The 14,838-nt window shown below is 37.6% G+C and overlaps 1 protein-coding gene across 1 annotated transcript in view; it reads left to right on the top strand.

Annotated features, from left to right (window-relative positions):
• The window catches only part of CFAP58 (cilia and flagella associated protein 58), a 107,533-nt gene extending 104,000 nt beyond the window's left edge, over positions 1-3,533 (top strand). The window contains exon 18 of the mRNA XM_060034441.1: positions 3,422-3,533. Within this exon, the coding sequence (XP_059890424.1) occupies positions 3,422-3,533 (112 nt within the window). The remainder of the gene's footprint in view (positions 1-3,421) is intronic.
• Positions 3,534-14,838: the final 11,305 nt, after the last annotated feature.

The raw sequence follows: 14,838 nt of genomic DNA, 5'->3' as shown, positions 1-14,838 counted from the left end.
GATTCATTAATATCAGCTCACTGGTGGACCTTGTGTGGAGCAGAGGAAACCTAGTGTGATTTTTTCCCCCACACAGTTCTCACGGTTTGGAGATAATCATTCCATAACTATGTCTGCAGAGGAGGTTCACGATTAGCCTTGTATGGGCTGAAGCATATTCACACTTAAAACCACTGTAATTATGAGCAGTTCACGAGTAATTTTCACCTGTGTTTTAGATAAACTGTCTCTGAACCATTTCTGTGTCTAGTACCTGACTTCAGTATCTGCTGTAGGGTATCAGCATGAGCATTCTTCTAGGAGATGATAATGCAGATATCAGGTGAATATTTTGGGTTTCAGGATGCCTACATGTTGAAGAGTAAATGTTCTCTTCACTTTGTTATTGTTTGCCTAATCCTGGGGTGAGTGAGTGGGCCCAGATGAATCAGCAGGTTTGAACCTTGGCTGTGTGCATTGCCCAAATCATCTTGTTCATTCTGTAGAGGCTCACATTGTGAGTTGAAAGTCAGGCTTGGTATTTCATCCACATGGGCATTTCAAGGACATGGTGAAACAGGGTTTGAACGCATGCATCAATAATCCATTAGTGGCAAACAGCTACTTAAAGTAGCTGGATGCGAATTCATTTGCCAGTAAAAATCTATCCTTTTTGTATATCAGAATATTCCCCCATTGCACATTTAGATGCCAGTTCCTTGGTAGACTAAAATATTGCTAAAAACTATAGCTAATTTAGATGGGTCTGGCTTAATGTGTGGGTCTAGCAACTATCTGATGCAGAATCACTGGTGAGATTTATTAAACATGCAGGTTCCTAGGCCCCATTTCCAGATATTTGGATTCAGCAGGTTCTGGATGGGCCTCAAAAATCTGCAGTTTAATTGCTCTCTAGGTGAATTCCATGCACACTGATGTTTGAGAACCACCGATGTTAATGATGTGAATTGAATGAATGTTGGAGTAGAAACACTAGTTTTCTTTTAGGGCACCAAAGTTGTGCTTATCAAATGTCATGTCTAGTTTCCACGTGAGGCAGTTGTCTAGCTCTGTGGCCTTCAGACTTTCTGAGTGTGCACTCTTATCAGTAAAACAATTTTGAACTTGCAGCCCCCCTGATATATACGCATATAGTTTTTAAAATTAAAAAAATACTATTTTGGAATAGTTTTTTACCTCCAATATATTTTAATTTATAAAGTACACACAAATACTATTGTCACTTTGTGAGTAATTATTAGTAAAGAAAGATTTTTAATTTTCAAAGATAAAATATTGAATCTCTAATATCTTCTTGCCACTTGACAACAGGTCATCCCACTCATCTTGTAGAGTTCACACACTCCATTTTGGAGACCAGTGGTCCAGTTGAAACAGTTATAAACAGCTGGCTTGGCTAAACAGTTAATTGCCTTCCTAGAGCTAATTAACTCACCTGCCTTGGCCCTGGGATTTGGCCTAGTTTCCATTGACCTTATTGATCCCCCGGCCAGGCACACACAGTTTTTTGGACACAGGGAGCATGCTGACAGAGGGACACCCCTCTGATAGCTCATTCCCTCCCAATGGCCCATCCACTAGAATTGCACTGCCCCCGGGCAGTATGCCACTTGTGGCTATTTAAATTAAAGTGAATTGCAATTCAATCAAATTAGAAATTTAGTTCCTTAATTGCACTAGTCACATTTCACCTACTTAGTAGCCATGTGTGGCTAGTGGATGCCGCATTGGGCAGCTCAGAAACAGAGCTTTTCCACCATCATGGAAAGTTCTGTCAGATAGCACTGCTCTAGACTCTGCCTTTGCCTTGAATCCTCATTCCTTGTGGCCAGTCTGACCTGGCTAGGGCATCATTTGGTCGTTCCATTTAGTTGGGATCCATAAACTGGAGGGAGACAGAGAGTTATGAGTTCATGGGAGAACAGGGAAAAGAAAAAAAAAAGATTAAGGAGCTGAAGGAAAATATGCCCAGGCAAGAACAAAAGTGCTGAGATGGTTTAGACGGGAAGGAAGAAGGCTGAAGGGAGTCATTAAGATGGTCTATAAATGCATTAAAAAGATCATATAAAGGAGACATTATTCCCATTAGTCAACTTAGATCAGGCCAGAAGCATTAAGCTTAAGTTCCTTCAGAGAGGAAATTTTAGGTTATTTAAGGCGAGAGAGGGCAGGGGGAGGGGGGCACTGCCTGCAGCTAGCAACAGTCAGGAGGTAGACAAATTGTCAGAGTACTTGAAGGAATCTTCTTTGGTGGGCCCACTCAAGGCTAAAGCTTTTGTCCTGTTTATGGAGGACGGCTTTTATAATAATGAAATCAATTCTGCTAAGGGACAGCTGGATTGATTAACAAATTCTCTGCAGGTTCTTTTCAAATGGAATAATTTAGAATAATCTCTGTGGCTATTCTCCTCACACATACTCTTTATAAAATAGCAACTCATATCATTTTTACCTTTTTGCCTTTTTTTTTTCACTTTTCTCAAACCCTGTTTTTATCATGCTCCAGTCCTGACCTGCACCCCTACCCACCTGCCCTGTCTAGAGTCTGCAGTACAATTCAGATTCTTTTGCAAAAGGTAGAATTCTCTTCCCTGAAGTAAATCACTTTTATTAGCCAAATCTAATTGGTTTTAGTCTTAGTAGTTTGCTCAGTTTTTATTTTTAAAAAGGGACTCCAAAGATGTTTTCCATAAGACCCTAATTATTCAATAGGTAATTTTTATAAATTTAAGATACCTCTGCAGGAAACCTGAATATGTGTGTGTGTGTGTGTGTGTGTGTGTGTGTGTGTGTATGTGTGGGTATTTAAAGAAGATCTGCATAGAAGATACATTGTAGATTTTAGATTAGAACTTCCTTTATCTATTGCCAAATGTACCATCTTATTTATCTTTCCCAGCTTTTCTCGTATCTTAAACTATTTCTAATAATAACTGCTGCTCATCTAAAGTTATAGGAAAATTTGTATTTTATAAATGTCCAAGTTTGATGAAGATACCTTGTGTGTGTGATAAATATTTATGTTTCCACTGAAACTTTGGATTATAAAAGTTGATAAATGATGAATTAGTCATTATAATTGAGCCAAGAGAAAGATTCTTCTGACTGATCTTTGGAACTAAACAAATGCTTTATAAAATAGGAAGATGATTACAAGTCAGGAGCCTCCAGTCCACAGGGTCTGAGCTATTATGAGGCCTTCTGTCCGTATTTAGATCAACATTAGGAAAGCACATTTAATTGTGTCTTTCCCTAATTCTATGTGTTATCAGTAACACCTAATTAGATTTAAACCACCACCTTGTCTCAAACTGGAAGCTTTGATCAAAGCAGTTTTCAGTGGCTAATTCACCCTAAGAACTGTCAAACATAGAAGAGGAAAAAGATGGTAAGAAGTTAACTTTCACCTCCTCTCTTATAGGAACAAGGACAGAATAGGTACGGAGAATGCCTTCTCAGTGGCCAAACTAACTGGCCCTCGTTTTGCGGGGGGTGGATTTCCCCTCAGCAAGTCATCCAAGATGAAGTCCTAACTCCGAGCTGCTGGCTGGGTCCAGTTGAACAGCTCACGAAATTCACTCTGGAACATTTTGGAGGAATCTCTTTGAAATCCCTTGGATCACAGACATTTAGGGAAATCAGTCCTCAGATTCCAGGATGGAAAGAAACGCAGAACTATTATAGTCATGTACATATAAGAGTGATGACGTTCTACATAGTCCACATGGATATTAACAGAGTGTAATTATATCTGTTCAATTAGGCCAACCCATTCCATGAAGCAGATCTTTTGTTACTACCACACTGATTTATTTTGAAATGCACCACATCTAGATACTCTGTATGGATGAAAGTTTGGATCCTAATGTCTATTATAGACATCAGTGCATAGGTTTTATATTTTTAAAAAAATTTTTTGAAATGCAATGCATTCGTATTAATAATAATCTATTATAATTATTCATCATTAACAAGTCATTGATGAGATGAGAAAGAAGGACACACTCTCGAGTATTTAAAAAGTGTTCTGAGAGTGATTTCTGTGTGGAAGTTCTTTTCAGGCCTGGGGTATGACAATCTATTCCAAAGAGACATACTAATAAATGCTTCATCATAAAAAATAAAAAGAACATTTGTAGAGATTTTGATCTTTGCTTTGGTAGAGTACGTAATTAAAGTTTAAAACTACTGTGAGAAATGTTTAACCCAAGGATGTGATTCAGAGGAACCAAGACTGTAAAATGAGGGTTTTCGGCTGGTATCCATTGAAGGTCTATCCTTTCTAGACCTCACACTTGGAGAACAGAGTTACATGGGACAGAGATCTGTTTGCCTTCCAGGCTGCAGGCCAGCATTTTGAGCCGCTGAATCCATTGTATTTTCTTTGTATTGAAGCCACAGTTATGTGGGCATCAGTTCAAAGTTCCCTTGTTTAAAGTGTCCAGTCAGTAATATTATGTGGGACACTCTGGCCATCTCTCTCCCAATAACTTGACCTCTGTAATTTTTTAAAAATAATTGAGGAGTAAGTAGCTTATGGATAAGTAAGGCCAGTATAAGTAGATCATTCCATTTGTGCTGCAGAACTGAGGTTCCCATTGAGAGGAGCAGGAGACTTAATGGCCCCAACATGTTTGTTTAGATTATCCAGAGAGGTGGGAGTTTAGAGGGATCTAAAATCATATTCCGCTGTCCCTCTCAGTTCACCGCCAGAAGCAGACCCAATGCAATGATGGCCATGAAAGCGATTGATTCTGAAATGATCCCAGGAAACATCCTAAGAGTTGGGAAAGTAGGACAGGGAAGGGAAGGAGACCAACCTAAGGCTCAATGTCAAGTTCCATGGTGGGAGACTTTGGCTGGACCTTTCAGGGAGCTCTGGAGACAATGTAGTCACATCTCAGAGTGTCCCCATCAGGGTGAGGGAACTGGGATATTTATATCCCCCATGCTTCCAGTCACTGGCCAAGGACTGCTCTGGAAGGGTCTTTCTGGTCTTCCCTGTAGGCAAACCAGCTCTCAAAGAGACAGCGGTTGCTGACTGTTGGAAGCAGAAGTGGTTAAGGGCTGGGGGAACTGAGTCAGGCAGTGTCATCCTCTGTTGCTTCTCTCACATGATCACAGTCGAGAGCTGCAGATGGAAATCAACCTCCAGTGTAGCTGGTGACCCTGTGGTGAGGTGTGATCATCAGCAATTTGGGTACCATGCGGGAGCATGAGAATGGTTATATACACAAGAGAATTTGCTTAGAAAACCTTAAACCTGAAGAATCACGATGAGGCCATTTCCAGTTTTGAAAATCACTGATGCTGTATTCCCTCAGAGCCAACCACATTCTGTTTAGACAGAAGACTTTTACAGGTAAGGTGAGGCAAGACAGTTATGACATGTGCAGCACTGGAGGGTTTCCCATCCATTCAGGAACATTTTGAAGTATAGTCATAGCCAACTTCCTTCTGAGCCCTTGGGTGGCTTTGTAAGAGGTTCACTTCTCTAGAGAAATGGGGTCTGTGATTCTTGATCTATTGCAGTATGGCAAAGACTCTGGAGACAGATGCCAGGTTCAAATCCTGGCTCGTCATAACAATTGAGTTGTTTTGAGGATTAAATGAGTTAATGTATGTAAGCTTAGAACAAGGTCAGGCCCATAGTAATTGTTCAATAAATACCTGCTATTACTATTACATGAGATACCTTATGTTTTGAAATTTGAGAATCAAAGTTGTTACATAATACTTTATTATATCAACTATAAAGATGATTCTTATCCTCGTTTAGCGGGTGAGTGACATTAAAATGTCTGGATGAAGCTAGATTTGCTAATGCAATTTATAGTTTAGTATCTTGCAGAAATGCCATATTGGGGACCTCATGAAAACTTCTGTATATTTTTCTTATAACTGTGATCTGGGGACAGATCCTTCACTTTCAGGAGTTGGAGCTTCCAGAGGGAAAGACCCTGGTGGCCTCTAGCTACCATTTTCTTCTTGTTTCTCTCCATGTAATGGAGAAGGGTGGTCAGCCTCTGCTGATGACCTCTGATCTTGGTCCCATGAGCTGAGATCGCACAGGCTCTGGGAGCTGACGCAGCAGCTCTATCAGCTCAATACACTTATGTTCAAATGGAGGAAGAGTAGATTAAGGCTTAGAAAAGGTGGAAGATACTGCTGCTGCCTCTCATTTACTGCACATCCTGACAGCCCAGGGTATTAAAAACAATAACTATTTAGGTGCAGGTGTTGCCACTGTAGCCACAGTACAAAATGAGCTATTAAAAACACTGAGATTTGCAGATCATTAAAGATAACTGTGAACTCACGGTGGGTTTAAGGTGCTTTTAAAATCACATATTTGAGCTGCATTGTAAAGCAACATTAGGAGATTATACAGTAGCATCATTTTATCCCAGGGTTTTGAGCGTTTCAGAAAGGAGTCCTGTTGCTAAACCAGCCATTGACTCTCAACTGGGCTGATGGGGAGCTGGTATGGTTTTTCTGTTGATAGAGAGACACATGATAAAGGGGACTCCCTGTCATTATTTGCTGATCATAGCTTCTCAGCGACTGCTCTTAGGCCAGGTTTTTATTGTGCTTACCTCTGAAGAAGTTGCTCAGAGCAAAGGTTTGTTGCTGTGATAAGCCGTAGGGATGGAGGTTGTCATGCTAGGAGGAGATGGCAGCAACTCTCCTTGTCATGGGCTGTAATTTTGCTATAAAAATTTATCCAGGGTTGATAATTATTAGTTGATTTCCCAGCTTGCTCAACCAGATTCTGAAGTTTGACCTAGGCCAAGATACCCATCAGAAAATACTATATCATGACTTTAGAGCAGAATGGCATTTCAGAGCCCGGACAATTTGAGGAAAGATATTCTCTGTCTTAAACATAATGAGTTGTATGGAGACCTAGTTGTAATAGAAGCAAAGGGAGGGCATTTTAAAATAGTAAAATAGTTAAAAAATATATCTCACGAGCTTCCCTGGTGGCGCAGTGGTTGAGAGTCCGCCTGCCGATGCAGGGGACACGGGTTCGTGCCCCGGTCCGGGAAGATCCCACATGCCGCGGAGCGGCTGGGCCCGTGAGCCATGGCCACTGAGCCTGTGCGTCCGGAGCCTGTGCTCCGCAACGGGAGAGGCCACAACAGTGAGAGGCCCGCGTACCAAAAAAAAAATATCTATCTATCTATCTATCTATCTCACTATTTTCTTTGTAGTAGATAGGAAGTATTTTTATGGCATTATCCATTTTTAACTTCTAATTCAATGCTGTTTTAGTATACCATTTCTCATATCTATTATTTAAAAGTTCCATTAGGGTTTTGAGATCCATTAGAATTTTATAACAGTATGAAATGTGATGTCAACAGGGTACGATTTTTCTTTTTTATAATTAAAAATAGATTTTTTCCCTATTTTAAAGTAGCTGATTGAACTACAGATAGAAAATTAGAAAATACCAATAAGCAAAAAGAAAGAGGACATCAATAATCCCACCATCTATTGATAACTATTGTTTTCCTGGGCTAATGCATGTCTCATCCGCTGTACCAATTGTTCATGCCCACCATCTGTTCTGACTGGTTGGTGCTTGTAATTCCCAATTGTTAAATATTTTGTATATCACCTTTGAAATACTACTGTTTTATAATTTTGAGTGTATCTTTCTGGACATTTAAAATAAGTATATATAGATATATTTTATTTTTAAAAAATCAAAGATGTAATTGAGATATAATTCACATATAATGAAAGCATGGATTTTAAGTGTACAGTTTGGTAAGTTTTGACAAATGCATATGCCCAAGTAACCACTACCACAATCACTACCACAACTGTAACCCCTGCCCTCCACCACCGCCAAGAATGCCATTATGCCCCTTGGCAGTCAATATTCACAGCCCCCATCCAGCCTAAGCAACAATGGATCTGTCTTTCATTGTATATTAGTTATGTCTTTCTTAGATTTCATATAAATGGAATCATACAGTAGGCACTCTTTTGCACCTGGCTTTTTTTCATGTAGTTTAACGTTTTTTTGAGATTCACCAATGTTGTTGTTTATATCAGTAATTAATTCATTTTTATTGCTGAGTAATGTGCCATTATATCAACAACACAATTTGTCTATTGGTTTACCTGTTGATGGGAATTCAGGTTGTTTCCAGTGTTTAGCTATTAGGAATAAAGTTGCTATGAATGTTCATGTACAAGTCTTTATGTAGACAGATATTATCATTTCCAGGAACGGAATTGTTGGATCAATTCAAGGGTATGTATACACTTAATTTGATGAGAAACTGCTAAACTGTTGGACCATTTTACATTCCTACCAACAATGTGTGTGAATTCCAGTTACTCTAATCTTTTTCAGTATTGTCAGTATTTTTTTAAGCTATTCTATTGGATATATAGTGGTATCTCATTGTGGTTTAAATTTGTATTCCCCGATGACTAATAATGTTAAACATTTTTTTTTTTTTTTTTTGCGGTACGCGGGCCTCTCACTGTTGTGGCCTCTCCCATTGCGGAGCACAGGCTCCGGACGCGCAGGCTCAGCGGCCATGGCTCACGGGCCCAGCCGCTCCGTGGCATGTGGGATCCTGCCGGACCGGGGCACGAACGCGTGTCCCCTGCATTGGCAGGCGGACTCTCAACCACTGCGCCACCAGGGAAGCCCTGTTAAACATTTTTTTCATGTGCTTTCTGTCATTCATATGTGAACTGTCTTCAGATCTTTTGACCATTAAAAAAAATCTTTTTATTAGGTTGTAAACGTTCTTTGTGCCTTCTGGATACAAAACCTTTGTCAGATATATATGCATTGCAAATATTTCCACTTGGCTTCTGGCTTACCTTTTCATTTTCTTAATAGTGTATTTTGAAGATGAGACCTTTTAAATTTTACTGAGGTCCAATTTATCCTTATTTTTCTTATGTACTTTGTACTTTTCTTGTCCTAAGTAATTTTTGCCTACTCTGAAATAGTAATGATTTTATATCTGTTTTCATCTAGAAGTTTTATTATCGTTTTAGTTTTTATGTTATATTTATGGTCCATTTAGAGTTAATTTTATGTGTGGTGTGAGGTTAGAGTAGAGGTTCATTTTTGTTCCATATGGATATCCAGTTGTTCAGCACCATTTGCTGAAAAGACTGTCATTTTCCAGTGAATTACCTTGGCATATTTATAGAAAATCAGTGGACTTTATTTGAACAGCTCTATTTATGGACTTTGTTCTGTTCTGTAACTCTATACCTATCTATTTTGATGACAATAACTTTGTCTTGAAATTTAATGGTACAAGGTCTTCAACTTTTTTCTTCTTCTATAGAAATCTTTTAATTGTTCTAGGTTTTATCCATATTTATATACAGCTTAGAATCAACTTATCAATTTCTACAAAAAAGCCTGCTGGAAATTTGGTTGGGATTGCACTGAATCTAGAGATCAATTTGGGAAGAACTGTCATTTTGACAAAATTGAGGTTTTTAATCCATGAACATGGCACATATCCCCATTTATTTAGATTTAAAAATTTTTTCTCAGCAACATTTTATAGTTTTCAGTGTACAGATATTGCACATATTCTGTTAAATTTTTGCCTAAGTATTTTGCAATTTCTGATGTTATTGTAAATGGTATTTTACCTCTTATTTTCCGTTTGTTATTAGTATATGGAAATACAACTGATTTTTGTATATTTTGTATCTGATGACGTTGCTAAATTCATTTATTTTACAGTTTTTTGGAATTACTTAGGATTTTCTGTAAACATAAACATGTTTTCTACAAATAAAGACAGTTTTTCTTTGTTTCCAATCAGTATGCTTTTTATTATTTGTTTGTTTCTTTGTTCATAATCACCATACTTGCACTGGCTAGGACTTCAAATAATTGTTAAAGTGGTGCTTTGTTCTTGACGTTAGGAGGAAGGTTTGAGTCTTTCATCATGAGGTATGATGTTAGTGGCAGGATTTTCATAGTTGCCTTTTATTAGGTTGAGGAAATTCCCCTCTATTGTCTGTTTACTAAGTTTTTAATCATGCATAGATACTGTTTCATCAATGCCTTTTCTGCATGTATTGAGTTAATATTTTTTTCTCATTTGTTTTGTTAACATGGTGAATTACCTTGCTTTTCAAATGTTCAACCAACTTTGTATTCTTTGTATAGACCCCACTTGGTCATTTTTATACATATTATCATTATTATATGTTGTTGAATTAGATTTGCTAACTTTCTGTTAATGACTTTTACAGCTATATTCATCAGGGTTATTGGTCTGTAGTTTTCTTATAATATCTTTGTCTGGTTTTGGTTTCAAGGTTTTGCTGGCCTCACAAACTGAACTGGGAAATGATCCTTCTCCACTATTTCCTGAAATACTTTGTGTAGGATTGGTATTATTTCTTCCTTAAATACATGATATAATTTTCCATTAAAGTTACCTGAAATTACAATTTTTCTTGTGGGAAGGTTTTAAATAGATATAGGGTTATTTGAATTTTATGTTTCATCTTGTATTTTGGGTTTTTTTTTAAATTTATTTATTTTTTTATACAGAAGGTTCTTATTAGTTATCCATTTTATGCATATTAGTGTATATGTCAATCCCAATCTCCCAATTCATCACACCACCACCAACCCTCCTTCCACTTTCCCCCCTTGGTGTCCCTACGTTTGTTCTCTACATCTGTGTCTCAATTTCTGCCCTGCAAACCGGTTCACCTGTACCATTTTTCTAGGTTCCACATATATGCGTTAATATACGATATTTGTTTTTCTCTTTCTGACTGACTTCACTCTGTATGACAGTTTCTAGGTTCATCCACGTCTCTACAAATGACCTAATTTCATTGCTTTTTATGGCTGAGTAATATCCTATTGTATATATACCACAACTTCTTTATCCATTCGTCTGTCGATGGGCATTTAGGGTGCTTCCATGACCTGTCTATTGTAAATAGTGCTGCAATGAACATTGGGGTGCACATATCTTTTTTTTTTTTTTTTTTGCGGAACGCGGGCCTCTCACTGCTGTGGCCTCTCCCGCTGCGGAACACAGGCTCCGGATGCGCAGGCCCAGAAGTCACAGCCCACGGGCCCAGCCGCTCCGTGACATGTGGGACCCTCCCGGACCGGGGCATGAACCCGCGACCCCTGCACTGGCAGGCGGACTCTCAACCACTGCACCACCAGGAAGCCCGCATGTGTCTTTTTTAATTATGGTTTTCTCTGGGTATATGCTCAGTAGTGGGATTGCTGGGTCATATGGTAATTCTATTTTTAGTTTTTTAAGGAACCTCCATACTGTTCTCCATAGTGGCTGTTTCAATTTACATTCCCACCAGCAGTGCAAGAGGATTCCCTTTTCTTCACACCCTCTCCAGCATTTGTTGTTTGTGATTTTCTGATGATACCCATTCTAACCGGTGTGAGGTGATATCTCATTGTAGTTTTGATTTGCATTTCTCTAATGATTAGTGATGTTGAGCATTCTTTCATGTGTTTGTTGGCAATCTGTATATCTTCTTTGGAGAAATGTCTATTTAGGTCTTCTGCCCATTTTTGGATTGGGTTGTTTGTTTCTTTACTACTGAGCTGCATGAGCTGTTTATATATTTTGGAGATTAATCCTTTGTCCGTTGATTCATTTGCAAATATTTTCTCCCATTCTGAGGGTTGTCTTTTCGTCTTGTTTATGGTTTACTTTGCTGTGCAAAAGCTTTTAAGTTTCATTAGGTCCCATTTGTTTATTTTTGTTTTTATTTCCATTACTCTAGGAGGTGGATCAAAAAATATCTTGCTGTGATTTATGTCAAAGAGTGTTCTTCCTATGTTTTCCTGTAAGAGTTTTATAGTGTCCGGTCTTACATTTAGGTCTTTAATCCATTTTTAGTTTATTTTTGTGTATGGTGTTAGGGAGTGTTCTAATTTCGTTCTTTTACATGTAGCTGTTCAGCTTTCCCAGCACTACTTATTGAAGAGACTGTCTTTTCTCCATTGTATATCCTTGCCTCCTTTGTCATAGATTAGTTGACCATAGGTGCATGGGTTTATCTCTGGGCTTTCTAATCTGTTCCTTTGATCTATATTTCTGTTTTGTGCCAGTACCATATTGTCTTGATTACTGTAGCTTTGTAGTATAGTCTGAAGTCAGGGAGTCTGACTCCTCCAGCTCCGTTTTTTTCCCTCAAGACTGCTTTGTCTATTCAGGGTCTTTTGTGTCTTCATACAAATTTTAAGATTTTTGTTCTAGTTCTGTAAAAAAATGCCATTGGTAATTTGATAGGGATTGCATTGAATCTGTAGATTGCTTTGGGTAGTATATTCATTTTCACAATATTGATTCTTCCAATCCAAGAACATGGTATATCTCTCCATCTGTTGGTATCATCTTTAATTTCTTTCATCAGTGTCTTCTAGTTTTCTGCATATGGGTCTTTTGGCTCCTTAGGTAGGTTTATTTCTAGGTATTTTATTCTTTTTGTTGCAGTGGTAAATGGGAGTGTTTGCTTAATTTCTCTTTCAGATTTTTCATCATTAGTGTATAGGAATGCAAGAGATTTCTGTGCATTAATTTTGTATCCTGTAACTTTACCAAATTCATTGATTAGCTCTAGTAGTTTTCTGTTGGCATGTATAGGATTCTCTGTGTATAGTATCATGTCATCTGCAAACAGTGACAGTTTTACTTTTTCTTTTCCAATTTGTATTCCTTCTATTTCTTTTTCTTCTCTGATTGCCGTGGCTAGGACTTCCAAGACTATGTTGAATAATAGTGGTGAGAGTGGACATCCTTGTCTTGTTTCCGATCTTAGAGGAAATGCTTTCAGTTTTTCACCATTGAGAATGATGTTTGCCATGGGTTTGTCATATATGGCCTTTATTATGTTGAGGTAGGTTCCCTCTATGCCCACTTCCTGAAGAGTTTTTATCATAAATATGTGTTGAATTTTGTCCAAAGCTTTTTCTGCATTTATTGAGATGATCATATGGTTTTTATTCTTCAGTTTGTTAATATGATGTATCACATTGATTGATTTGTGTATATTGAAGAATCCTTGCATCCCTGGGATAAATCCCATTTGATCATGGTGTATGATCCTTTTAATGTGTTGTTGGATTCTGTTTGCTAGTATTTTGTTGAGGATTTTTGCATCTATATTCATCAGTGATATTGGTCTGTAATTTTCTTTTTTTGTAGTATCTTTGTCTGGTTTTGGTATCAGAGTGATGGTGGCCTTGTTGAACGAGTTTGGGAGTGTTCCTTCCTCTGCAATATTTTGGAAGAGTTTGAGAAGGATGGGTGTTAGCTCTTCTCTAAATGTTTGATAGAATTCACCTGTGAAGCCATCTGTTTCTGGACTTTTTTTGTTGGAAGATTTTTAATCACAGTTTCAATTTCATTACTTGTGATTGGTCTATTCATATTTTCTATTTCTTCCTGGTTCAGTTGTGGAAGGTTATACCCTTCTAAGAATTTGTCCATTTCTTCCATGTTGTCCATTTTATTGTTATAGACTTGCTTGTAGTAGTGTCTTAGGATGCTTTGTATTTCTGCAGTGTCTGTTGTAACTTCTCCTTTTTCATTTCTAATTTGATTGATTTGAGTCCCCCCCCTATTTATTTTGATGAGTCTGGCTAATGGTTTATTAATTTTGGTTTATCTTCTCAGAGAACCAGCTTTTAGTTTTATTGATCTTTGCTATTGTTTTCTTTGTTTCTATTTCATTTATTTCTGCTCTGATCTTTATGATTTCTTTCCTTCTGCTAACTTTGGGTTTTGTTTGTTCTTCTTTCTCTAGTTCCTTTAGGTGTAAGGTTAGGTTGTTTATTTGAGATTTTTCTTGTTTCTTGAGGTAGGCTTGTATAGCTATAAAGTTCCCTCTTAGAACTGCTTTTACTGCATCCCATAGGTTTTGGATCCTCGTGTTTTCATTGTCATTTGTCTCTAGGTATGTTTTGATTTCCTCTTTGATTTCTTCAGTGATCTCTTGGTTATTTAATAATGTATTGTTTAGCCTCCATGTGTTTGTGTTTTTTACAGTTTTTTTCCCTGTAATTGATTTCTAATCTCATAGCGTTGTGGTCAGAAAAGATGCTTGGTATGATTTCAATTTTCTTAAATTTACTGAGGCTTGATTTGTGCCCCAAGATGTGACCTATCCTGGAGAATGTTCTGTGCACACTTGAGAAGAAAGTGTAATCTGCTGTTTTTGGATGGAATGTACCATAAATATCAATTAAATCTATCTGGTCTATTGTGTCATTTAAAGCTTATGTTTCCTTATTAATTTTCTGTTTGGAAGATCTGTCCATTGGTGTAAGTGAGGTGTTAACGTCCCCCAGTATTATTGTGTTACTGTGGATTTCCTCTTTTATAGCTGTTAGCACTTGCCTTATGTATTGAGGTGCCCCTATGTTGGATACATATTTATTTATTTATTTATTTATTATTATATATTTTTTTCAGATCATGTCATCCCTGTAGTTTTTGGGTTTTATTTTGCTAAAACATATATAAAATATAACTTTTCATTTAAACCATTTTAAGTGTACAAATCAGTGGCATTAATTACATTTCCAATGTTGTGCAACCATCACTCCTATCTATTTCTAAAACTATTTCATCAATTAAAGCAGAAACTCTGTACCCATTAAGCAATAACTCCCCATTTCCCTCCTTCCCCCCATCCCTGGTAACCCCCAATCTACCATCCAGCTCTACTAACTTGTCTATTTTAGAATATTTTATATTTGTGGAATCATACAATATTGTCCTTTTGTGTCTGGCTTATTGCATTTAGCATGATGTTTTGAAAAGTCATCCATGT

The sequence above is a fragment of the Delphinus delphis genome, chromosome 16 (genome assembly GCF_949987515.2).
Source record: "Delphinus delphis chromosome 16, mDelDel1.2, whole genome shotgun sequence".
Classification (NCBI taxonomy): Eukaryota; Metazoa; Chordata; class Mammalia; order Artiodactyla; family Delphinidae; genus Delphinus; species Delphinus delphis.
The sequence above is the reverse complement of the archived record's forward strand: the minus strand, read 5'-3'. Positions and strand labels throughout refer to the sequence as shown.